Source organism: Marmota marmota, unplaced genomic scaffold, assembly GCF_001458135.2.
Source record: "Marmota marmota marmota unplaced genomic scaffold, marMar, whole genome shotgun sequence".
In the NCBI taxonomy this organism is placed as follows: domain Eukaryota; kingdom Metazoa; phylum Chordata; class Mammalia; order Rodentia; family Sciuridae; genus Marmota; species Marmota marmota.
In genome coordinates, this window is record NW_026000022.1 from 3,536,794 (window position 1) to 3,564,310 (window position 27,517).

Consider the following 27,517-nt stretch of genomic DNA (forward strand, 5'->3'; position numbering starts at 1 on the left):
AGAGAACATACTTATTATGAAAATTATTACAATGACTAATTGGTACATGTTTGTTTCTAGCTTTTCTTGAATATATGCTTCAATGTTTACTTTTGTTCTTAATTCTTTTAAGGGCTGTAATAAAAATCATACTATCTGTATTTTTATAAAGAGCTTGATTTCATCCCTTAAAATAACATTTCATTAGTTTGTTAAGAGCTAATGCCAACTGAAAGAAAAAACTTTTGCTATCTAGTAATAATTGGAGTCTCGTTTTCAGAGATGTATAGTAGCATAGTTATTCACTTGTGATCCCAGGATATTTTATCAATGTGTTGCATTAATCAAAAAGCATCACATTTTAGAAGTTAGTGACCCATCATGAACATGACCTAGACATTTGGGGGAATTTTGTTTGGGTATGGAACAGAAATCTAATCAGATGAGTTTCCTGTATTTGCATTTTAAAAATTAGATACACAGTCTGAAGAGATCTATTTACATTAAACATTGAGGAAATCTACCAACCTGAATGAATGCAGTAAAATATATAACTACCAGTGTAGCAGTGACAAATAATTTCTTCCTAGGAAAAAGAGACAGAGGAAGCAGAAATGCTAGTGAAAAACTTCCAGCTCCTCGAACACCACTGTAGAAAATTATGCACTGGTCCTTGATGGAGAAGGGGAAAGTCCGAAACTGGTTACTGACATAGAAGAGGGCAAATACACCTAGAAAGGGGGAGATACATATTAGAGCAGGAGCCGCAAATGGGTGGAGATCAAATGCTGGTGGGCTGAAGCTGAGGTCTCCCTGCCTGCCCTCCAACAAGGCAACCCGATTCCAGCACACCCAGGAGCGCCCTTCCCAAAGAGAACCCTCTGAAGGCCCTTCACTTGTTGGCTGGGGAGACCACAGTGCCTCAACTTGGAAGTCTTTGCTGGTGGCTTCCTGCCACGTGTAGTTTGCACATGTGTGTTTAAAATAACAGAATCTTGCTGGGCAGAGTGGTGCACACTTGTAATCCCAGTGGCTCAGGAGGCTGAGAAAGGAGGATCGCAAGTTCAAAGGCAACCTTTGCAAAAGCGAGGTGCTACACAACACATTTGAGACCCTCTCTCTAGATTAATACAAAACAGGGCTGGGGATGTGGCTCAGTGATCAAGCGCCCGTGTGTTCAATCCTTGGTAACCCCCAAAATAAAATAAAATAATAGAATCTTAATTTTTGTGGGTGTGTAAGGGGATATTTTTAAGCTATATTCATAACGATTTCTCTGCCTTTCAAAATTAGTTAAAGCAAGGATATTATTTGGAAAAAAAAAAAAAAATGTTTATCTCATATCATCATTGGCTTCCCAAAAGAGGTGTGGGATTTCAGTGTGAGGGGAGTTCTCTGCTTTCTAGTAACTGTGACCTCCAAAGCTGAGCCAATGTTTTCTGGTTGGCTCTGCTCATTTTGGGGTTCAATGCAACAAGTGAGGGGGCTCCCAAGGGCTGGGGCTGGGAACTCTTTTGCCAGAGTTTCTTAAGCCGAAGTGGGAAGTTAGGCCAATGTGTCTGGACATAAAAGTGTTTTCTGCTACCCTGATTCTGCTCCCAACGTGTCCCACAGGACTTAGCCACCACCAATGTGCTGGTTCCTGGTGGAAAAGGTTCCTCCCAAAAAGCTGTCACTAATGAAAGAAGAGCCTTTATTTCAGTAGAATGAATCTCTCCACATACTCATGGACCTGCAACCACACAGGCTTTACAGCCTCTGTTAACAGGGTTAATATATTTTTTAGGGATTAGGAAAAAAAGTCTGCACATGTTGGGTACAGGAAGGTTTTTTCTTTTTCTACTATGATTGCTCTGCGATTGGTTGAATCTATGGATGCAGAAGGCAAGGATATAGGGAGCCAAGAATATTTACCTCAGAAGTCAGGCAAAAAGATTACATAAACTTGATATCCATGAGTCACATAAAATGAGGCCTTGAATTTCCAAGCCTTCAAGAGCCTTATAAACTCTCATCATCATTACTATTAGCAATAATGAGCCAGGATGGAAAGAGAATAAGCAATGAGTGGGAGAACTGGATTCTGACGCCTGCTCTGTCAATCACTGGAATGTGGTCAACTGGTCCCTCCATCAATGGCGGCCCCATCAGTTCTCTCAATCATAAGATTATGGAGTTGGGCTAGGTGGTCACTAAGGGTAAACAATGTTGATATAGCCACAATATTAATCTTCTTCTTGGTTGGGATGAAGCTCTCTAATATTATTTCTTTTGATATTAGTTCTACTTCACTGAAGATCTGTAGAATATTGGAACTGAAAGACATCTAAAATTTTTGGTGGTGGAAGGAGATTTTTGAATAGATAAATGTCTGCCAAGTTCAAATGACTTGTGAATAACCATGACGGGATTTGATTTCAGATTTGAATGTATATCAAAGTTTCTTTAATTGTTTTTCCACCAGGGACCCAGTAGGCATACATATCCCACTGTCCTTATGAATATTTTAATATTTCTGCCTTCTTATTATTCTTTCCTAGATCCTAAAAGCCATCCTAAGTTAATTTGAAATTGACACATTCAATGTAAGTTCTCAACCACATCTCCTAATTTCTCTGAGTAATTGATTTTAAAAGATTAGTCGAAGTCAGTAGAAAATATAATGTTTCTAATCAAATAGAAACACGTATATTGTAGCTCAGTGCCTAATGTATTTTTTCTGGTTCCTGAAACATAAATGTACAAGATAAATCAGCAATCATTGAATCTCAATTTCAAAAATTATGCACCCTTTACAAGGGGGACATCATTTAATTTATAGTTGTCCTTACTAATTCACATTGAGTTCTTTTTAAAATAAAAATTCACTTCCTGGCCCTTTCTTTGCTAGATACCCATGCACTAAACCCTCAAACTAACTGTGCTATTTAGAGGGATATGTGAGTGTATTTGCCTTACACAATTTTGAAGTTCTCACTTATCCTGTAACAAATGTGTAAATACCCACAGTTTATAATCTATATCTGATTTAAGGTGCAAGAGGGTAAAAATTGGCAAAGAAGTGAAGTGCAAGGGATACATTTACTGAGCTATATTTAAATGTGTAGATGTAAAAGTTCAGACTTCAAGTAAAAGAGAAAATATTCTTTGCTTCCTCCCAGCTTCAGTGCAGAACCTTATCTGCCAGCCACTCATAACTTTGAGCTAATGGAGGGAACAAACATAAAACATTCTTGGTCACTACAAGGTGCCAACCCTCCCCTAAGCAATAAAACCAGTTAGCCCCAACTCACTGCTTACGGTTTTATAGGGCAGAAGGGAATAAAGAGAACTAGAAAATGAAAAAGAAGAAAAAGAAAAACCAACAAGCTGGGTAGGAGTCTTTGGGTCCCTGCTGTTTCTTACTGATGGCTCTCCAGATCTGGCAGAAAACCAGAGTGAAGCAGATGAAGGCCCAGTTCCACTCATGGTTCTTCCCAATGGTGGACACGCCCATGAAGATGAAGATCAAGGTCTCGCTGACACTGCTCAGCATCTTCATGAAATACTTGATGGTCGTGTAGGACGTCTGGGACACATTTTCTTCCACATACTTTTTCATTGTCACGGCACAGGCTGTGATTCTACAATGGGAGCAGAGTCTCATAGTGAAGCAACAAGTTTTACTTCTCCACAAAATGTCCTCCCCACTGGCAAAGCTACAGATCCTTGAAGCAAGTCTTTATCCAGAAAAGGCAACCCCTCTGCTCCCTTTCTCTGCCTACAGATCTTCCACACATTTTCTCTCTCTCCCCTCTGGAAGGCGGGGGGGGGGGGGNGGGGGGGGGGGGGGGGGGGGGGGGGGGGGGGGGGGGGGGGGGGGGGGGGGGGGGGGGGGGGGGGGGGGGGGGGGGGGGGGGGGGGGGGGGGGGGGGGGGGGGGGGGGGGGGGGGGGGGGGGGGGGGGGGGGGGGGGGGGGGGGGGGGGGGGGGGGGGGGGGGGGGGGGGGGGGGGGGGGGGGGGGGGTGATACAAGGGAAGGTGAATGTGGTAGAGAAAGTGGGTATGGCATGGCTTTCACATAACAAAATGGAGGGAAACTCATGCCAGAGAACAAGAAGCAGAAGATTTCTCTACCTTCCTACCCTCATTGAGAGCTTTGTCGGTCTCAATCTTCACCATCTGCTTTACTCTGCCTTAAACCAAAATAAATCCCACTTAAGTTGGACAGACAGAATAACTCAGGGAGGCCCTGATTTCTTACACTCAAGCAAATGTCTTACAATTCTTTTATGACAAGTTTTCATTTCAAATGCTTCTGTTCTACAGTCATTTAGCAAATATGGGGAAATGAAAGAACTTTGCCTTCTCTTGATGGTTTTTGTCATTTTTAGAGTGGGCAAAGGATAAATGCTTAGCGTCTACGCTGTTATATTTATAGGTATCCCTACACAATAGAATTAAATAGCTCTGCCTGAAGAGTTAGATATGAGGACAATGTCATAGAGAAAAACACATGATCAATTATAGTGAGCCAAATTGAGAAGACTCAGTCTCAGAAAAACATATTAAGTTTACAAGGAACACGAGGGTAAACACCTCAAAAATGTCTTCATCAGAACAAAGAAGTCTGTATTTCCAGTCTTATCCCATCTGCATAATGTCATTCCATGCTGAAGTGTCATGGAACTCTGATGTGATTTGAAGGGAACCACAGAGAGCAGAGCCCAGGACTGGAAGCTCTTTGTGGCATGGCTCCCTTCCACTTTATAATTAATTTTTCAAAGAAAATCTTAAAACTACAAAGATAGATTTTAACCTTGAACTTTCCCCTAGCTTTTCTCTGTACCAGCTTTTCTATGAGTCCTAAATTGGTATGATAATTGCTCTCCTCAAGCAAATCGAGGGAACAAATGCAAATGTTGGAGAGAATATTTGTTTGGCAAAAGACCTGAATCAGATCTCACAAAAGTTTTTTAAAAAATATCCTACATCTTGCAAGACCTTTGGGGAGTAATATCAGAAGTCACGCCTTTTCCAGATGCTTGGTTCACCCTCTGTGGTCCTAAACTTTCTCTGTTTGACTTGGAGACTCGGTACTTGGATTGTACTCACGCCAGGATGCCAGAGAGATAGAGTGTTTCTGCAGCTAAGTAAGACAGATAGCTGAACATGAAGACGATGAGCGGTTCGATTGCAGAGATATTCTGAGTGAAACGTGTGATAAACGCAGAAATAAATCCAAAAATGATGCCAAAAAATACTCCCCCACACCCCACAATGATGAATCGGGCACATCCAGCCAAAATGTCGACAGGTTCTATGTCTTCGAATTTATGCATCTTTGTGAAGGCAATTAATATATTGTATAAGACCTAGACCAAAAAAAAAAAAAAAACGAAATAAAGATGATAAACAGGAATTAGAAAATTTTCACATACCTTTTCTCAACTTTGTGGTTAAATAATATACAACAATAAATTCCACAACAAATACTAACATGGCTACCTAACTTTTAAATATATTCCAAGTAGTTTAAATGCATTCATATTCACAAAGAGAAAGCATAATACTGGTTGCTTGTAACCAAGCACATGTTTGAAATCGATACACTAGCTGGGTATGGTGGTACACGCCTATAATCCCAGTGGCTAGGGAGGCTGAGGCAAGAGGATTGCGTGTTCAAAGCCAGCCTCAGCAACTTAGTGAGGACTGAAGTAACTCAGGGACACCCTGTCTCAAAATTTAAAAAAATTAAAAAGTGCTAGAAATGTGGAACAGTGATTAGGTGCCCCTGGGTTCAACCCCTAGTATCCAAAAAATAAATATGCTAATTACCCAGATTTGATCATTCTATATTGTATACATAGATCAAATTATTTTCATGTCTGCTCTTTAAACATTTCTCCTTTAAAGTGAGCACTAGGTTGAGCTCTCTGAAGAGATGGGGCAGAAGGGACACTGAAGGATAAAGTTTTCTTGGGATCCTCCAGAGACAGTCATGTGAGGGTGAGGATTTCTGGTGGAGCCTGGCTTTGCCATGATTCCTGAAAGGGATCCCTTTGCAACCCTGCAGCTTCAGGTTCGTGTGATAATCTGCCAACAGAAAGCCCCAGCATGGCCCAGGTATAGCATGTCTATGCCCTTGGGGTCCGAAGTAGTAGTCCTCCCTGTGAAGCCATGACCCCTTCCCCTGCATGCAGCTGGCTCCTCCTGAGGCCCCTGGAGCCCAGGCTTCCACTGCACCAGGGATTGCTGAGCTCTGACCCTGCCTGCCTTCCAGAAGATGCTCTTTCTAGCAACTCTAGACCAGCTCCAGTCTGCTAACCCACCTCCTCTGCTTTCTAGTGTCCAGATACACACCTTTCCCAGTAGGATCTGAATCCCATCCAAGTGCCTTGTTCCTGGGATGCCCTCCCTTAGCCCTTGGGACCACAGTTCCCATACATCTATTAATTATAAAGTTATCATAGTTAATAAATTTTACATAAAAATTTTCTCTCTAATCTACTGTGTGGTTTCTCTTTCCCAACTGAACCAACCTACTACAGTCTTCATATACAGATGGTCCCTGACTTAGGATGATTTGACTTACAATTTTTTTTTTCAACTTTATGGTGGTGTGAAAGAGATATGCATTCAGTTGAAGCTGTACTTTGAATTTTGAATTTGGAACTTTTCCCAGGCTCATGATCTGCAGATATACTCTCTCATGAGGCTGGGCAGCAGCAATACAGCTCCCGGTTAGCTATGTTGCTCAGCTGAGATGCTTAGGGGGTCAGGCGTTTTAAGTGCATTTTCAATTTGTGAATTTTCTACTTAACAGTGGGTTTATCAGAACCTGGCCCTATTGAGTAGTGTCCATATGTCATCTCAATGACTTTTCCAAACCACTCTGGTCTATGTGAGACACACTCTTAATCTCCCTATTATGGCTCTACTTATTTTCCCATTTATTTTGGAATTACAGGGATGTACTCATCACTTTGCAGCCCAGAACTTAGACCAAGCTTCTGTAAAGTGGCAGCAGACATTCAGGTAATGAGACCTATAAAACAGATGAAGTAAGATAGTTGCAGAAAACAAAGATCTTTGAGAATATCAGTCCCTGGGAATCTTGCTAAACCACAGCATACACCATTTGCCATTATCTGCACCTACCAGGAAAAAATGAAAAAAAAAATCAGAGCAGGGGACAGAAGATAAATCTCAAGGAAACAGTCACTGTAAGTATATTCTGAATTACAGAAGGACCACTGGGTCCTTCTGAGAATGACTGGGTCTATTCCCCATTCATCCCCTCCCTGTCTGAGCCCATTTTCTGCTGCATAAGAGAATATCACCGACTGGGTAATTGATGAACAATGGACATTTATTTGGCTCACAATTCTGGAGGCTGGTAAGTCCAAGAGCATGGCGCCAGCATCTGGCGGGGAACTTTCTGCTTCATAGAACATGACAGAAAGGGAAGGCAAGCACACCTGAGCCAGACAGAGAAGGCAAGAGGAACCTGAATTTATCACAAACCCACTCTGGAGATAACCCAACCTGTGATACTGACATTAGTCTAGTAATCTATTTACTCACTTCATAAAGGTTCAACCTCTCAACACTGTCACAAGGCAATTGAATTTCAAAGTGAGTCTTGCAGGGGACACCCACACCTGCCCTCACACTTGGCTCTCCTCTTATTTCTGGATGTGGTTCCTCTCCTCTGCACCCTACCAAGGTTCCCCAGGCTGGAGCCTACTGTTCCAGTTCAATCTCTCCATTCCCATTCATCCTTATTAAGACCCTCAGTGTTACCTCCATTCTTCAGCGTGACTGACAGCTTTTGGGTTTGGGAATTACCAGAAATGCATGCCATTTTGTGCAGACACTGATCCCGGGGTGGCAGAATCTGGCCCCTTGGTCTGTAGTCTGCAGGCAGCTGCAGTCATTCCCTCCAAAGCCTACTTCCAAGACTTGCCCCACCCTGCAAGGACTGCTCCATACCTGGTGTCTCCCCTTATAATAAGAAATGGCTAATTTCCCACAGAGAGAGAGACAGGCAATAAATAATGATCCATCCTCAAAACTGTCTTTAGATTGGTTTGTTGTGTACATAATCATAAACTATCGGAATACATTGAAAACAAAGCCCCAGTTCATCTCATTTACTCTCTCCTCTAAGCAGGGCCTTGCATTTATTGAGGGGTTTCCTCTACTGAGAAAGTAGAAGCAACTGATGAGTAGGAATGGACATCCTAGCTTTGGGGGGGACCTGGAGTCACCATGCATACTATTTGTACATTTTCTACAGAGATCAAAAATCCTAGAACATGACTCTTGGCTTTGGAATGTTGGCAAAGAGGGTCATTCCTCAAAGGAGCTCAAGAGCTACAAACTGTCCTTTAGAGTGTCCCACTGCCAATGGACTTTGCTGCCAGGGACACAAGAAGGATGCACAATGACCCTAGAATCACAAGTTCACATGCCCTTCGCCATGTAGCTCGGGACCCTGATTTCTGTGTATTTTCCCAAAGCTCTAAGAATAAACTGCTGCAAGCTAGGTGCTTGAAGGAGTGGGAGTTTATTCTCTCAGTGCTCTGGAGACTGGATATCCTGGATATCAAGATGGGCCAGGGTCATGCTCCCTTGGAAAGTATGAAGGGGGGATTCCTCCTCGTCCCCTCCTTGTTCCTAGTGTTTTTAGGCAATCTTCAGTGTTCCTTGTCTTATGGACACATCACTCCAGGCTCTGTCACCTCTTCATATGGCCTCCTCTGTGTGTCTCCTCTGTGCACCTGGTCATTTCAACAGGACACCAGTCATTAGATTAGGGTCCACCTTGGTCCAATGTGAGCTCGTCTTAACTAATCACTGTGCAAATACACTGTTTTCAAATAAGGTCATGTTCTGGGTGTCAAGGTGGACTTGAATTTGTATGTTTGTCAGAGAGGTATACCTGATATAGTTTCTGTAACCAAAATGTCCACAAAAATGAAATTAACTTGTATTATAGACTAGCATTCTTGATTCATAAATCTCTTAGAGCACCAATAATTTATTTTGAATCTTATAAGGTCCTAAACGGTGGTGCATCCCCTCCAAATGGATCAGTGTTTGACCTTTTAATGCAATAAGAAGCCAGTGGCTGATAAGATTTGTTAGAAATGTTAGATAAGGAATGTGGACAGACTGTAAAAAAAAAAAAAAAAAAAACTTGCTTCCTTTCCCAAAGAGGAGTTTCTAGTGCATTTTCTGGGAGAAGGAGAAAGTGGAAAAGTTGAAAAAGAATCAGAAAGCTTAGTGCAAATTTGCCCAAGCAAGGACCGCCCCCCTCACACACACACACACACACACACACACACACACAATGCATATTGTGATGTGTATCTCCTAATATGAAATGAAGAAAGGAGTTACTTTGAAAAAGGAATATTTGTAGAAATCTTAAACCAGATTTGCTTAGGTATACATACAAAAGTGAAGAAATTTTAAGAAACAAAAATGCTAAAGGAAACCTCCATGCATGGCTCACAATCCCTTCCAGATAAATGAATATTATAAATTTGTCCTTTCTAATCCTACCTGCCTGCCTATCATCTACCTATGTTGGCACCCATCATCCATCTCTCCATCTGTGGCAGTGAGAGCGTTTCATATCTCTGACTGCAGGGAATGAAATGTCCAGCCACCTGCTGTATTTCAATTCTTGTGTTCTGTTCTTAGCTATGGAGTGTGGCAGGGGCACTACAATATGTCCTTTCTCAGAATGCAGGTCTTCTGTGGTAGGTGTCCCTGGCCTGAGGACTCTGTGATGATTTTGGTAAACTCTTTCAATATCCCTCCTTCCCTTTCTCCTTCCCCTGTGGTCACTCTGTAAGGGATTCTCAGAGTTCTCCCCGCCCTTGGGTTCCTCCTTCTTGGGAGGTATTGCACATCTAATACCCTCTGGGTGTCTGATCTATGGATAACCTGGACAATATGCATGTATTTATTGTCCATCTGTGGATCAATAATATTTTACAAAACTGTTATCATACTGGTCTATGTTATTTAAACAAATGAAGCTGTGTTTTCAGGAAAAGCTAATCCAAGTATTTGAAACTTGTGATTTATGGTTTCAAAATAAATGTAAAATAAACTTCATGGTTGTACCCTGATGCAGTGAGTTTATTTAGATTCATTCCACTTTCCACCCGACCTTGGAGAAATCCATGTGTGGGTCTTAGGAGCCCTGGGTTATTCATTTCTGGAGTTGAACTCCCAAAGAAATGAAGCCAAGATGAGAAGCCAGACCTGGTTTCACAAGTCCAGATCAGGAAGGTTTGAATGAGGTTAAGTGAGGTTTATTTGACTCTCAAATCCAGAGGAAACTCGGGAAACATGATTGAGATTCAAAGATTTGAATATTACTACCACAAATAAAAACTCTTTACATAGCTTGCCAGATCGCAAACAGCTACTGAAGCCATTGCAGTGGCCTGGGAAAGCCAATCAGTACAGCCCTGAACTTTGCTCTGGTGTATTCTGAAGGAGGATGTCAGGGCACATTCAGAAGGGTACACAATTAGGAAGTCTGCATTTATAGGCACAATCCATCGGACTATGTGCAAAACAATTCTTACCTTTCAGATTAGTAGGTTCTAGTGTCTTTGAATTCATTTTAAATCACAATTGTGTGTGTGTGTGTGTGTGTGTGTGTGTGTGTGTGAGAGAGAGAGAGAGAGAGAGAGAGAGAGAGAGAAGTCAAGGTTAAACCTGTTTTGGACACTAGGAGAACAGGTTAAAGTTTCCTCCTTTCTCACTGTCTCAGGGAATGGTCCTTTTACAAGATGTAATTGCAAATCTCCCCGAGTATAACACTAGCCACTCCGATACCCTGTGCATGTCCTGTTTAACCCAGAGAAACTCACGTGACGCCTGACAACAGCCCACCGACCAAGGCTCAGCAGAGATGGAGGGTCAATTCCAAGTATGCTAGATTTTTTTCTTGTCAACCTCATGGAGGAATAATTTACATACAATAAACTGCACCTAAAATGAATGAATTCTGGCCATTATATATGTACATAAAACCAAGGCTGTGATCAAGATATAGAATATTTTCACAAACCCAGAGAGGCTCCTCATTCCTCTTTGAAGTTCATCCTTCACTCTGACCCTAACCCCAGGAAACTTCTGATCTATCATAGATGAATTTGCATTTTAATTGAAGTAAATAATATGATATGAACTCTGTGGTGTCTGATTTCATTAGCTTAGTATAATATTTCTGGAAATTATTCCTGTTACTGCAGGTATCAGTGATCTATTTCTTTGTATTCCTGTCATTTTCTCATACATGGTTATAGTAAATTTCAGCCACCCCATCACCTGCTAATGGGCATTTGTTCTCCCCTACCTCAGTTTTTGGTTATTTGAATATTGCTACCGTGAATTTTACAATTCTTTTGTGCAGATATATGCTTGGAGTAGAATGTACAGATATATACTTGGGAGTAGAATGGCTAGGTAATACAGTTGACATACGTTAAACTTTTAAAGAAACTGCCAAATAGCTTTCCAAAGCCATTGTATCATTTTGTATTCCTAACTAGAAATGCGTCCCAGTCTTTTTCCTTTTCTTTTTTTCTTTCTTTCTTTTTTTTTTTTTAAAGAAGGTGTCATGCTAAGTTGCTGAAACTGGCTTTGAACTTGAGATCTTCCTGCCTCAGCCACTGAGTCACCAGGATTACAGATATGAGCCACCACACCCGCTGATAACTGCCTTCTTTTGTGATACACATGTTTAAATATTTGGCAATTTTTAATTAAGTTGTTTTTTGTTATTATTGAGTTGTAAAATTCTTTATATATTCTTCATAAATTCATTGTGAGGTATGTGCATAGAGAATACGTTCTTTTGTTCTTTGGCTTGTCTTCTTGTTTACTTAAAAGCGCATGTTAAAGATCAAAACTTATTCTTTTGATAAAATCCAGGTTATTATGTTATTTCCATTTTTTGTTTGCTTGTTTATGATTTTCCTGTTTTGACAATTCCATGATTTGATAGAATTTGGTTCTATGTTTTCTTCAGGAGATTTATAATTTTATCTTTACATTTAGGCTATGACACACTTTGTGTTGATTTTTAAATATGATTTGAGGTAGGAGGTGATTTTCATGATTTTCTACATGAACATTGAGATATTTCAGTAGCAATTGTTGAAAAGACTCCTCTTCTATTGAACTGCCTCAGTTATTTGACAAAAGTCAGTTGACCATGTATATGTAAGTCTATTTCCAGGTTGTTTTAACTTGTTTTATAATTTACATGTCTATTCTTTAATCAACATTGTGAATTTTATAGTATAATTATAATTATTGTGACATTATAATATGCCTTCAAATATATTTTCAAGTTTTGTTCTTCTTTTAAAAAATTACTTTATGTATTCTAGGTCATTTGAGCTGCCAAACAGAACTTAGAATCAGCTTTATGAATTTTAAATAAGCCAGCATTGTGGCACCTGCCTGTAATCCCAGCAACTCAGGAGGCTGAGGCAGGAGGATCACAAATTCATAGCCAGCCTAGTAACTTAGTGTGACCCTGAGCAACTCAGCAAGATCCTGTCTCTAAATAAAATATCAAAAAGGGCCGGGAATGTGGCTTAGTGGTTAAGTATCCTGAGTTCAATCCCCAGTACCAAAACAAACAAACAAAAAAATCTATTCAAAAAGTTTCATGGGAAATTTATTAGAATTCTCTTAAAATTTACCAACTTGTTGGAAGAAAACTGACAATCCTGAGCCCTTTATTCATGAACATGTCATTTTTCAAGTCTTTTTATTCACATCAGCAATGTTCTACAATATTCACTGAAAAAGTCTTGCACACCCTTCTTGAACTTATTTCTAAGTATTTTTGGTTTTGCAAAACATTTAAGTGAAATTTTAACATTTTCTTTGGCCACTAGTAGAGTGGTTTGCCGCTACCTAATTAAATGCTGTTGGTTTTTGTACTTTAACCTTATAGCCCATTTAACAGTTTGGATCTTAAGTGTCCTTCAAAGGCTCCTGGGTTAAAGGCCTATTCCCCACTGTGGCACTATTGGGAACTAGTGGCAGGCAGTGAGATCAGTGGGGTGTGCTCTTAAAGGGGATAATGGAACACAGCCCTTTCCTCCCTTTGTTTCCTGAACACCAGGAGGTGAAGAGGTTCCCTCTGCCATGTGTTTCCGCCATGATGAATTGCTTCACCACAGGCCCAAAGCAGTGGTGCCAGGTGACCATGGACTGAAATCTCTAAAATCACAAACTTAAATAAATTGTTGTTCATTTCACATTGATCATCTCAAATATTTTGTCACAGAGATAGAAAGCTAATACATCGTGACCTTGGTAAGTTCTCTAATAAGTATTTTATTCTAGCAGTTGTTTCACAGATTCTTGAGTACTTCCTGCATAAACTATCTTGTCATCCACACATAGAATGTACACTAGCTCCTTAGTGACATTCAAACTTACATTTATGCTTTTTTTCTCTTGACTAATCAAAGTTTTGAGAGTAAATATTGCTTTGATCTTGATTTGAGGAAAAAAGTGCTTGATATGTAATTCCTAGATTTTTCCCTAGGTTTAGTAGGATAACAGCTACAGATTGTTCATAAATTTCCTATATCAGGTTGAAGAAGCTACTTAGTCTCCTTACCTTGTCATGAGTTTTCATCACTAATGGGTGTTGAATTTGGTCAAATAGTTCTCCATATTTATTAATACAGCCATTTATCTTATAGGATGAATTGAATTCCTAGATTTTTTCCCCTATGTTTAAGAAACTTGTACTTCTGAATTATGTCTTTCATGACCATGATTTATTTTTCTTTAAATATGTTGCTGAATTTTATTTTTCTAGGAAATATGATGGATGTTGGCCTATAGGTTTGATTTCTTTCTTGAAATGTCTTTGTCTTTTTTTTTTTTTTTGGGTTTCTTTCTTTACCTTAGTAAAGTTGGCCTCATAATGCAGTTGGAAATTGATCCCCCCTGTACAATACATGAACGAGTGTAGGAAGAATAAATATTATTTCTTCTTCAAGATACAGATAAGTTTGCCATGTTTTAAAATGCTTATTTCGTTATTAGGATGATGATTTATTACCCTCTTTACTATTACCTTCCTTTAATTTACTTTGGTTTCACTTTGCTCCTCTTCTTGTTTCTTCAGACAGAAACTCAAGTCCATTGGTTTTTGGTCTTTAGACTCTTAAATAAAAGGCTTTTAAGACGATAGATTTCTCCTCAAAGCATTTCTTTAACTGCACCCCACAAGTTTTGATATGTTGTGTTTTATTATTATTTAGTTAAAAATATTAACTAAATTCCTTTGTAATTTCTTTCTTAAACCATAAAATATTTAGAGGTACTTTATTGGAATTTTCCCAAAATATCTTAAATATCATTTCTTTAATTTTACTATCTTTAATTTCATTCTGTTGTGGACAAAGAACATACTTTGTGGTATCAAGCTTTCTAAATTTATTGAGTCTGTATTTATAACTAAATATATGGACATTTTTTGGTGTGCATACAACATGAGGAAATATATTCATTGATCTTATGCAAGCAATTAGATAATGAATCTAACTAATGTTTGATCCTGTGAGGAGGGGCAATGGCAGATTCAGCTCTGTCATGGGGCACTGTCTTGACCCTGTGACAGCTAAAGGAAGCCTACTACTAATTACTGAATTACCTGGCAAGACTGCACAATGAGAGGACATTCTTCACTCCTAAAAGAAGAAAAAAGACCTGCTGCCCCAGGAGAGGAGAGTTAAGTATGCTGTTACCAAACGTTCTGGGTTTGGTATCCCTGAACATTCATTGCTAATGGACTCAGAGAGTAAAGAAAAGGCCAAGTTGGTAAACTGATGTCAGATAATGTGATGAGGAGGAAAACATACTGTAAGTGGCAGAATGTCACTGACCTAGGGCACAGCAAACAAGTTCCTTTAATGAGCGTCTTTTCACTTTAAAAACTATGAAAACCATTCTGAGCTTGAAGAAAGCTAGGGTGGGGGTTCGCCCTATTGCAGCTCTAAGAACCACACCCACCCCACCCCACCCCCCGCCAAGGACTCCCAAATATACATCTCCATTTCATCTTTCTCCCAAGCTCTAGACTTGTATTTCTATAATTATCCAACAATTATTTCAAAGGCCCATTGATACCTCAAATTTAGTAGTTCAAAGCCAACGTAAGACGAATCATCCCCTACCAATACCTGTTCCTCATCAGGACTTTGTTCAAGCAAGTGCCTGAGACTAGTATCCTTCCTCTGTGCAAATCGTCCCCCTTCCCCATTTCCACATCAGTTTGAAGCAAATACTCAAGTGATGGTCTTTTACCATCTGGGGTCAGTAGATGACCTCTATGATACAAAAAGTAACTTAAAAGCCAATCTCAAAGCTAAGTTACTTTTAACTACAAAGTCAAACATCAGTTGTGACCAGTAGATTTAAGTTCACTGAAGACAAGCTTAGTGATTTTCTTTTATTTTAGGAGTTTTCTCTGACTTAGTGAAAAAAATCAGTGTCTGAGAGAAAGTAGTTGCTCAGTAATATTTTTGGATGGATGGATGGATAAATGGATGGATAAATGAATGGATGGATAGATGAATGGATGGATGGATGGAGGATGGATGGATAGATGGATGATTAGGACTCAGGAGACCTCTGGCTCCACCAAGCATAACTCAACTTCAACATTAGAATATAGGAGTTGGAGCTGAGGATGTAGCCCAGAGGTAGCCCAGAGGTAGTAGCATGTTTGAGACCCTGGGTTTGGGTGCCAGCACCTCAAAAATAAGTAAAGTCAATCAATACATAAGGTAGTTGGATTTCGTGGTACCTCAATCCTTTCCCATGGTTGTAGTCTACTTTTTACTCCTATGGTATGGACTGAGTAGTCACCTAAAGTCTCACACACTGCAGGCTCGGTCCCCGTGTTGATGTTGAAAGGTGGTGGAATCTTTAAGACACAGGAACTAGTGGAAGGCTCCACGCTCAGGAGGGATTCACACTTTTTGAGCAGGAGGGTTTTTCTCACTCTCTCTGGAAGTCCCTCAAAAGCAGGTTGGGACAAGGGGACCTGGCTCCTTCCCTGAATCTCTTTGGCTTCCTCCCTTGAACGTGCACCCTCTGACCTTGCCAGCTTCCCTCTCTGCTTCTTTGCCACAAGGTGACATAGCCAGGAAGCCCTCACCAGATGGCATCATGCCTTCTAAACTTTCAGCCCCCAAATCATGAGCCAAAATGAACCCCTTTTATTTTTTTGTAAAGTAACGAGACTCCGGTATTTCATTATAACGACACAAAATGGTCAAAGACACCAGTAACCACAGCTGGTCCTGGTGGTAAGAAGTGAAATACGAATGACCACAGCTTCTTACCTCACCCATCTCTTGGATCTAATGCTCCAGAGCAGGCCTGTACAACAGGTTCTGCTAGGTGTTGTCCCTTTACGCAATCATTGAGGAAGCCACAGGGAAACTATTTGCCAACCAACCCCTCCCAACAGTCAACTCATAGGACTTTTCACATGATGCTGAGCATAGTTTTTCCATCTCGCAGCCCAACATACCCAACAAGACCTTGAGAATGCACACATGCCTGTTGGTGGTGGGGCATGTGTCGAAAACCACAGGACCAGGAAACTCTCCAGGCTGTGTTTAGAACACTAGGCTTTCCTCCGGAGTCAGGGATTTCCATGAATGTATTATATAACCTCCTAGGAAACCTCTGTGGCTGGGAAGGGTTCTAGGCAGATACAGAAGAATAGGCAGGCACATGGTCAGAGGCTAAGAAAAGTCAGATGCTCATAGCTTGTGGCTGCTCAAAGGCACAGGGCAAAGCCTGTTTGTTTTTGCATCCCTGGCTTTTAGCACAGTTGGTGACAAGTGCATAGTTTTTAGAGCAGGGACAGGACAGCTCCCATGTGCCCTTCTACAAATTTGTCCTGATTATTCCCTGAAGAGAAAAATAGCATTGCTTTTCTCCCCCCCCCACCCCGCCCCACCATGTCACTTTTCCAAATCCATTTGCATAGCTGCTCAAGCCCACCTCCTGCCACAGAAAAGACAACTTGACAACCAGAGAGGTTCTTTTTTCTTGTACTTGTGAACTGAAGTGAGTTCTAATCACCCCTAAGTGGCTCACAGCTTAGCCTGGTGAAAAACCAGTTTGTACAATTCCCCCCTCCACTATTCTCTTACTTCAGGCAGAAGAAAATGAACCGAATGAGTGTTTATGAATCCAATTTGAGGACTTGCAAGGAAGCACCCACGGCAGGGCCCCTCTCCAGCCCTGCTCTGGCACACCTCTCAGTGGTTTTAGGCTGTGGGTTAGAGCCAGACATGCAGATGGAAAAGGTGTCACTTCAATACAGAAGGACAGGAGTCAGATGTGCCTCCTTTCTACTGGTGACCCACTGCTCCCCCAAACATGCCTGGCTGCCCCTCACTGCTCCCAGGTCCTTCTATACCCCCCAACCTGGTCCAAGCTTCATCTCAAGCTGTTTGCTGCCTCTCTCTCTCTCTCTCTCTCTCTCTCTCTCTCTCTCACACACACACACACACACACACACACACAGCCAGCACCATGTCTCACTCCCAGAGGACCCTTTGGCAGACTGAAGGGAAGCCCATAAGGAAAGCCCCCAGAGTACATGTCTAAAGACAAACACAGGGTCCAGGCTCCTGTCCAGCCTGTCTGGGTCAGCTGCACCCCGTGGGGACACCCTGCACCACACCAAGCACTTGCTGAGGCTTTACAGGGGGTTGGCTTTCACCCTTTGGCACCTGAGCCAACCCATCAAGGCTGCATGGCCCTATTTGTCTGAGGCTCAGACCCGACCCTCAGTTCTGGGTCTGATGGGCATCATGGTTGCCATTTTGGTGTGGCTCCTCTGACATATGAATCATCACCTATCTTTAATGGGCACCTGGGGGTCTCATTTGATAGCCTCTGCAAAATCGCATTCTGAGGTTGGATTAATTAATTTATACATGATGAAACTGAAGCATAGAATGATAGAGTCTCCTGCTGAAAATCATGCCATCCCCTGTCACACGGAGCTCCCTACATTCTTAGTCAGAGGACCTGTCTACAGGTGCTCCTTGATTTATAGTGGGATTACATCTCCATCAAGTCATCTGAAGGTGAGAACGTCCTAAGTCAAAAATGCGTTTAGTACATATGACCTGCCACACATCCTAGTGTCACAACACGGTGCACTGTAGGGTGTCTGCTGCTCCCCAGCCTGATGTGGGTGACTGGGAGCTGCTTCTCCCTGCCACTGCCCAGCAGCATGAGCAAAGACTGGACCGCAAAGGAGAGCCCTGCAAAGACCCAAATCAGAATTGGAGGTAGGGCTTCTACTGAATGCAGATTGCTTTCACACCGTGGGAAAGTTAAAAAGTCCAAACATTGTAAGTTGGGGAGTCTTGCCAGGTTATGCTCACCTCTCACCTTCCACCCCTATGCTTTCGAATCTGAATAAAATAAAAGGAAATAAAAGAAGAAGAAGGAACAGTTGCCTACTGTCCCTTCTGGATTCTGTTCAAGTTTGTTCACAGCTCTGCAGGGAAGTTTTAGCCTGCAAAGTCCAGACAGACAGACAATACCTGGCAGCATCATTTAGGGTATGGAGAGCTCTGCAGCAAATGTAACACCAAACACAGGGTGCCCCCACTGTACCACATGTTATTTTGAATGTCTTATTTGTATGGATTCATTTTAATCTTCGTACAATCCTATCTCTAGTTCACAGAAAGAAAATGGAGACTCACAGAGGTTAAGTGACTCCTACTAAAGTCAAACAACTTGCAGCAGAGGCAGGACATGAACAGAGGCACACAGGCTCCTGCCCATACTCTTGGTTATGCTTTACTGCCTTGTGAATGGGGGGTAATGGAGTTAGGAACCCATTTGAGACAGAAAATATAAACCATAAAATTTGCCCTTTGATGAAGGCAGGCTTTGTATCATCCCCATGGATGTGTCAGATGCACGGTTCACCTTGATTCTCCCTGTGCCCAGGACAGCACAGGTGAAGGACAGCTGCATCGGACTGTGGGGAAGAGGGACACGATGCAGGGACTCCTCACTGACAACTGCACCAGTGTCCTTCCACCCCTGGAGTGTGGGCTCAGGAAACAATGTGGAAGCTTGGTGGTGGACATTGGTCTGAGGAAACATTTTCAGTGTGCTCCAAGCTCCCAGAAAGATGCAAATTCAAAAGAAGCATCAGAGAAGGTGTGCTGCAGCCTGTGGAGCCTGGCAGCCAAGGCAGAGCAGCAGACTGGCCCCAGGGCCAGCAGCACCCTCATCCCCATCACGGCCTCCATCAATCAATGTTCTGTTCCTTCTGTAGGACAGTCATTGTCTCCCTGAGTTCTAGATTCTGGGCACTATGATGCAGATACTGGGAGGGAACAGCCGAAAGACCAATCAAGAGAGCCACCAGGCAGCCCATTAGGAAAGGCTGATAAACAGATCGGGAAAGAGAGGGGAAAGGAATTCTAGCATGAAGGAGAGGGCGGTTTAAGATCTAATGCTAGCAACAGGTATGCATCATAAATTCAGGGCCAAGTGCAAATTAAATAAGAAGTAAAACATTTTTACTGACAGCCTCAGCAGAAGGGAACTGCTGGCTGGCAAAGCAGAAAGAGGCTGTATTTTCACTTCATATTTAGATATTAGGATACATATGCTAAATTCTACTCAATTAATAAATAAATACCTTCTCTGGGAGTCTGTGTCTTCCCAAGAAAAAATGATAATAGAAATTCAAGTCCTTGGAGATCCCAGAACTCAGCTGGCAACCCCAATCCCTAACTCTAAGCAACCATATCTCTAAACCTCAAGAAAACCAAGTATCTAAATAAGAACCTAGAACTCAGGTCCTGGGGGACAATGCCCATGACGACTACCTAATACCGTTTCACAAAAATGGTGACGAGACTCCACGCTTCATTCAGTTGTCATGGGGCTTAAAGAAAGAAAACTCCACAAAGCAGTGACTATCCCAGGACTAGCCCTCGGACAGGCGATGAGCTCAATTCCTTCTATCTCAAGGCTCCTAGAGAATGCAATATAGAGGCAGCAAGGTATCATACAGAGTCATCTCTAGAGGAAGGAGTGAAGACAAGAGGAAATGGAGAACAGGAGGGGAGAGAGAAGACGTCAAAGAAAGAGCAGAGATGCTCCCCAGCCAGACCACCTGAGCTCCAGTCTCAGCCTTACTCGATCCAGGCCTCTCAGATGAGGTGGAAGACAGGAGGTGGACTGAGAGAAGTCTGTGGTACCACCTTCAGCAAGTATTGATCCAGAAGAACCAGGGAGGGATACACATACAAGAACAATCTGCCCTGCTATCAATGAGGTGGTGCCATGTTTGAAATCAGCTGCCTCGTTACAGTGACCAGTCACCATAGAGTGTCCTTGAGGTGGTGTGATATCAGAGTAACTGCCAGCATTCATTGAGGGCCCGCTCAAGACTGGCACCCACTGTACCAAAAGCTGAATATGAATTTCCAAGGACTCTACGAACCAAAGAGTATCATCATCTTGATTTTACTGCAAAAGGAGGCACAGAAAGATCAGAATCTTGTCCAGAGCCACACATTGGAATTGCAGAGCCCGCCCCTTCTGTTTTTTAGAAGTGGACAGGCTTCCCTAACTGGACGTGGGCCCAATCTTCACATTGATAATGCACGGGTTCTCTCCTGTCCCCTTCCAGCTCCAAGAGTGGAGAATTCAGAAGGTAAGAAGGAAGAGAGGTGGGCAGTTGGCAGAGCTGGACCTCCTGGCGTGTCCTTGTTCAGTGTACTTCAATTTTCTTTGTCTTATTTTCTTCATTTTTAAAATGAGGGTATTTACTCATGCTTCATAATATGATCTAAAAACTTAATAACAAATGCTAAAGTGAACCACTCAGGGCCTGCGTATGGTAGCGCACCTGTTTTCCTTCTAGAATTTTAGCCATGAGATTCATCTGAGAATGTGGGTGATCCTTCTATTTTAGCAATCTTAGAAATATCCTTCATTTTTCGAATATTTATTTATTCATCATAGAACTGGGGATTGAAGCCAGGGCCCTGACTAAGCTAGTTAAGCACTCTGCACCTGAGCTACATCTCTCGTCCTGAAACATCCTATATTTTTAACATGAGAGTTGCATATAGTCAAATTGTACAACATGTTTTAATGAACATAGTATAATGTGATGGTCTTTACAGTCTAGCTAATTAAGGTATCCACCTCCACATCACTACACTCTTTCTGCCCTTCCTTCTCCTTCCTTTCCTCTCTCCTTCTCTCCCTCTCTCCTTCCCTTCCTTCCTTTTATGCACATAGTCAAGTCACCTGAAATCTGCTCTCTTTGCAAATTTCCAGTATACAATATAGTATTGGCCGTCATTTTAAAGCCTTGTGGGTTTTGACTCTGTCCCCTGTGCCTACCATTGAGGGTGTGTTCTGGTGAATTAGAATCAGAACCTGCAATTTCAGCCAGAGGAAGAAATAGTGGAATAAAAGACCTGGCCAATCAGACTCATTGATGCTTGGCCCACTCTAGAAGGCAGCCCTTAGGGGATAAAGATCTGTAGAGCTGTCACATATAAGCCACAATCACTGGCCACCTTCGGGATGACTCAGACTTCCCGCTGAAAGAGCACAGTACTGATTGCTGGCCTTGGGCAGGCTCACTGCTCAATGAAAGGGTGAGTTCAAGGCCCTTAGCTCAAAATACCATTGGATGGCCGAAAGTACCAGTTGCTTCAAGCTGCTTTCTAAATCTGGACCTAGGGCCTCTCTGGTTTCACTTAGAGACTCAGCAGCGCCCAGCACACACTTAATACCCACTGTGCTGTGGCTGCCCACAGAGTGACATGTGGGCAGCCTCACCAGAGCCAAACCTACAGCAGCATCGTCTGGCAAAGGTCACAGAAGTGCCCTCTGCAGATACTCCAGTCACTCAAAAATCCCCATTTTATTTTGAAAATCTCATTCTTTAGACGTGTCTGGGCCAGAGCAATTAAACTTTGACAAATGCTGCTGGCCATGAATTGACAACCTGAACTCAGACTGTGGAGGTAAAAGCCAGAGAAAAACTCAGGGTCAAGTCTGATTCTCAAACCCCAGGGCAGCTGAGTCAAGTGCTCGACTTGGTAATTAATGAAGACTATTTCTTGGCAAGAACTCCTGCAAATCATATGATTGTGCTCCTGATGGAGAAACAGTGTGTTCTGTGAAAATCAAGGAGGCGGCAGTCAATACACTGCCTATGAAGTGCAAGCTGATAAAGACTTTCTGGAAATTCTTGGCAGCTGTGGCGTAAGGCATAAAATTAAGTTCAATGTCACGTGCTACCTTGATATTTGGCAAAATCAGGAGGCCCTCAAATAGCCCAACTGCAAGCCCTCCCCCTCCTCCCGACACACACACAGCCCTGTGGATAATGTCCCCCAGTGATAAAAAGCCTTTTTACCAAAGGGACCAGGCACAGTTCCTGCTCATCTCCAACTAACAGGATTCAGTTCCCTGGCAGTCAGCAAAACCATACAAATAACCCAATCATCTGTGAGAACCAGGCTCACCCCATCCTCCTGCCTGCCCACCCCAGCCCCTGCTGGTTGCTTCTTGTTGAGGGCAGCCCTGTGGGGCCCTGAATGGTGTGTGGTGTCCTCCAGCTCTGGGCTCTGAGCATGTGTGACTCATAAACCACCATCAATCTCATCTGCCCAGTGTCGGGTGTCATGCATTTGGCCATCTCCATAACCCTCGGGTGAGAATCTCTCATTTACCAATGAGATGAGTGGGAGGTGATTAAAACAACCACATGTTTCAAAATTTTAAATGCATACACTGCTCAACCTGGGAATTTCATTTCTAAGAGAATATCCTATAAATAGTCTCAGTGAAGCAAAAAGAGAAATATGCAGAAACAAGAATATTCATTGCCACATTGCATATAGGAGCAAAAAGTTGGAAATAAACTAAATAACCATTCACTGAGGAAATTAAATTATAGTAAACATAATCTGTGACATACTTCCCAACAGCTGAAAAGACATAGTAAGAATTTCAAGACTTCTCCTATCTAAGTAATACATCTAATATAATCTGCCCAGTCTTTGTTAAAATATGAATCCCCAACTACATACATTCACGTGTGCGTGTGATAAAGGCTGGGAGGGAGAGGACAAGATGGATAAAAGTAGTAGCTTTTTGCATAGTGAGTGAGGAGAGGGCAAGTGGAACCTTTGGTGTCTTATGCTACACAGCTTTATTTTTTGTTGTAGCTATTTGCTTTTCATTTTTTTTGCAGTTCTTTTGAGATGAGGTCTTGCTAATTGCCCAGGATGGTCTCAAACGCTTGGGTTCACAGAAACTCCTGCCTCTGTGTCACATCAAGCTAGGACCACAGGGGCATGGCACTCCACCCAGCTGTGCTCCCCAGTTTCGTACAGTTTGACTCTTTATTGATAAAATTAATTCTAGTTTTACTTATGTGCTGGTATAGAGACTTGAAAGTAAGTTGCACCTGATAAAAAACTTGCACCTGATAAAGGTTGCAGCGATTATGAAGAAACTGAACATTGAAAACTACCTGCAGTGGGATATTACAGCCCCTCAGCCCACTGACATCTCCTGAGCCGTAGTGCTAATGTTAATCTAGAGGCTTCCTAAGAAGAAATCTCTCATTCCCATTTTCCATGTATCATGTAAATGGGTGATACACAAAGCCAACCCATTTTTATAAATCTTCTCAATTCTCTCCCGATCTTATCTTTTATGTCACTTAATCTAATGCAGCATTTTTTTTAAAGCATGCAAAGGGAAGGAATGGAAGTGAGATCTGATAAATGAAAAATAACTCTCTCTATATAATACAGGCTACCCTTTTCACCCGTGTGAAAACCCAGTGCTAGTGTGCAGTCAGGTGCATGGTGCAGATCCTAAGGAAGGTCACTGGATTTGGGGCAATGCTGCGTGCACCCGGGTCTGCTCATTCCTGGCAGGAGCCCAGACTCAGGCCTCCTCTTTGGCCCTGAGGATAGCCTCCTATGCCGAGCCCCACTGAACCCTGGCGCCCCTAGGACCCCTCGCGACGTCTCACCACGCTGATGCCATCATTGAGAAGGGCCTCCCCGAAGATGATCATGTAGAGTTGCTCGTTCACTCGCGCCTCCTCGAACACGGCCAGCACGGCCACGGGGTCCACCGCGGAGATGAGGCTGCCAAAGAGCAGGTTCTCCAGCAGGCTGATGTCGCTGAGGCCGAAGGCCCTGACCTGGCACACCAGGTAGAGCGACAGGCCGATGCCCAAGGCGTTGACCAGGGCCCCCAGGCCTGCCCACCACAGGATGGAGCCGATGTTCTCGAAGAAGGGCCGCGTGGGCATGAAGTAACCGCTCTCCAGCACGATGGGTGGGAGGAGATAGAGGAAGTAGATGCTGGAGTCCATGACGGGGGGCGACTTGTGGTCGGTGCCGAAGATGATGCTGCCCACCAGGGCCCCCACGAGGATGAGCAGGCAGCTTTCAGGCATGAGGCCCGGCAGCCGGTGGTAAAGATGGAAGCCTGTGGAAGTGCAGAGAAGCACGTTTGGAAATTGCTAATGAAGTGGTGCTCCTTGAAAGCCAAGCGGATAGGACCTGGGGCAAGCTGGCTGGCTTCTCTGAGCCTCAGTTTCCCATCTGTGGCAGGGACTGGAAGTGTTGCAAGGGCGGTGACTTTGGGTTTTTGCAGTGCTGGGAACCAAACCCAGGGCCTTGCACATGCTAGGCCAGCCCTCTACCACTGAGCTATATTCCTAGCTCAGGAAGGCTAGACTGTACACTTACAGATGCAATTTCTGCATCTGGCTCATGCAAAATCAGACACACGCACCTGGACTCTTTTCAGCTTTTCCAATCTTACTTCATTCCCCTCTTCACTAAACAAATAGGCAACAATTAAAAGTGGCTTATTTTGTCTCCTCTATTTAGCCAGTGACATTGCTTCCTGGTCAGACACTGGAGAGGGAAATCAGGTCACATTCTCATCAACCCCTCTTCATCACCTTGGACCCTTCATGCCACCAGCCCTGAATTCCTCCAGTCCCTCTAAAGTCCACCTTCTCCTCTCCATTTCTATACCACTGTCTTTATTGAAGACATCCTAATTCCCCATCTTAGATATTGCATTTTTCTTCTCACCTCCTGCTGTACTTTTAATCTTGAATGTACCCCAGTGTCCTGAGTGTTAAAAGTTTTGGTCCCCAGGGAGGTGATAGTGTGAGATGATAAAACCTTTAAGAGGTAGGGCCTAGTGGGGGGGGGGAGGCCCAGGTCAGTGGGAAAATGCTCTCAAAAGGGATTGTGAGACCCCTGCCCCTTACTCCTCTCCCTTTTGTTTCCCAGTAATGAGGTGAGCAAGTCTGCACTGCTGCATACTTTCACCACGATGTGCTGCCTCACCACAAGTCTAAAAGCAAAGGAGCCAATTCCTCATGGGCTGGAACCTCCAAAACTGTGAGGCAAAATAAACCTTTCCTCTTTATAAGTTAATTATCTTAGGTATTTTGTCATAGTCAGAGAAAGGTGACAAATACAGCTCCATTCTCAACCTCAGTCCCCCAGCAGATTCCACACTCTCCAGCCAGATGAGTTTTTTACACCATATGTATCAGATTATCTCATTCCCCACCTAAAACTCAGAAGACACAACAATAAACCAATAATATTGCTTGAGCGTCCCTCTGTGCTAAGTACTGTGAAGTAGAAAACTAAAGATGTAATGATTGACAACACAGCTCCCACTGATGATGAAATTTTAGAAGTAAGACCCAAGTTAGAAGACAGAAGTAATGGTATGTATTACTGGGCGTTATGGCACATGCCTGTAATACTGAAGACTTGGGAGCTGAGGCAGGAGGAGCGCAAGTTCAAGGTCAGTCTTAGCAATTTAATGAGAGTCTCAGCAACTGAACAAGACACTGTCTCAAAATAAAAAGGACAGGGGATGTAAGTCAGTGGTAAAGTGCCCCTGGGTTAAATCCTCAGGACAAAGAAGAAAGAAGAAGAAGAAAAAGAAGTAATAAGATGAATAAATGTACAATTAGCTGCATTTTGAACGTACCAACAAATATAGTAAAAGATCAGAGGTCAGTGGGTCATCATGGGGACCTCTCCAAGTCTGCCTCCACACAGCTGACCCTACCTTTGTACATTCCCCATTTCAGCCAACCAAATTCCTTTCCTCTCCGTAGGTCTCCTTTTCTGTCTTCTTATCCTGTTATCACTGCTTGAATTATCCTTTTCTTGGTCTATTGGGGTCCTGCTCAGACTTTGAGGCTAAGATTCCTCCTGAAGAAATAATATATCTTTCTCTGAATTATCAAAAAAAAAAAAATGATCTGCACTCTACCTGTCTGATAGCAATGGTCCCTTTCTACTTTTTTTTTTTTTTTTTTTGCACAACTTCTGTGCCCTACTAACCTGTATTTTCCTCAGACTCAGGCAGAATGATTTATCTCTCTCCAAGTGCTTAGCACAGCATCTGTCTACACAGCTGGTCTGTTTGCTGAAAGAATCTGTAGGTATACAAATGAGTGAGTTCACATCATCATGGATGTTGTTACATGGGACAAAATTGAATGGGCTGTTGGAAAAGGACCAGGATTTATGGCATTGGATGGCAGAATGAGAGACATTTTAGGTGGAAAGGACTCCAATGCAGAAGAGAGGCAGACTGGTTCAGTCAGATATTTTCGACATTCATCCAGGACTTCCACCTGACTGGAGCAAATTTTGAATTGTGAAGAATATTAGAAAGAGAGAAGGTGATTTTGTGCCAAATAATAGAGGGGCTCCAATTCAAAATTAAGAGAGCGAGAATTCCTCCCAGGGGCCATCGGGAGCCAATAAATGTCTCCTCAGGGATATTTTGGGTTAGTCACCCAAAGAGGATATGGGTCCCTCCTCTATGCAGACAGGTTAGTACAATGGAGTATAATCCCCATCAATAGATGTGACACCGACTCCCACCTCCATTTCATTAGCTTCAAGGCTAGCTTAGGGCTTCCTTTTAGAGTCATGGATTCTCTATTTCTCAATTACAACTTTATCAGCCTCTCTTTCTCTCTCTCTCTCTCTCCTTTCTTTATAGTTATTTTAATCAAACTCAACTTTTCTTAACACAAGAAGATGGAAAAGCCCAGAGTGTGATTCTCTAAGGTCTGTGGATTTCTAGGTTGGCCCTGCTTCCAGGAATCAAGTTTCCCAAAACGGATCCAGCATGTACCTGCCAAGCTGCACCTTCCTGTTGGAAGCTACCTACCCATAAGTAAGGCTTCCTAAAGGGACACATTATAGGCATTTCGCATTCTAAAATGCTTCCCGCCTTTCACAAGGGACGACAGTTAGTCACTTTGAAATCCATCCCCAATTCTATAATCCCATCCTTACAAATGGTTCAAGGAAGATTCTTCAGTGATGTTTCCAAAAGTTGTAGTAAAATAAAAGACAAAGTCTGAGGTGATGTTTTTG

General features: G+C 42.7%; 1 protein-coding gene across 2 annotated transcripts in view; it reads right to left on the bottom strand.

Moving 5' to 3' along the window:
• Positions 1 to 27,517, bottom strand: part of Slc9a4 (solute carrier family 9 member A4) — a 57,293-nt gene that overhangs the window by 25,530 nt on the left and 4,246 nt on the right. The window contains exons 2-6 of one of the 2 annotated variants that reach the window (XM_048810472.1): positions 26,468 to 26,562; positions 24,106 to 24,569; positions 5,073 to 5,332; positions 3,385 to 3,602; positions 508 to 710 (exon numbers count right to left, since the gene is read on the bottom strand). In XM_048810472.1, the coding sequence (XP_048666429.1) occupies positions 508 to 710; positions 3,385 to 3,602; positions 5,073 to 5,332; positions 24,106 to 24,537 (1,113 nt within the window). In that variant the 5' untranslated portion in view covers positions 24,538 to 24,569; positions 26,468 to 26,562. The remainder of the gene's footprint in view (positions 1 to 507; positions 711 to 3,384; positions 3,603 to 5,072; positions 5,333 to 24,105; positions 24,570 to 26,467; positions 26,563 to 27,517) is intronic. The other variant, XM_015504960.2, reaches the window with a different exon arrangement.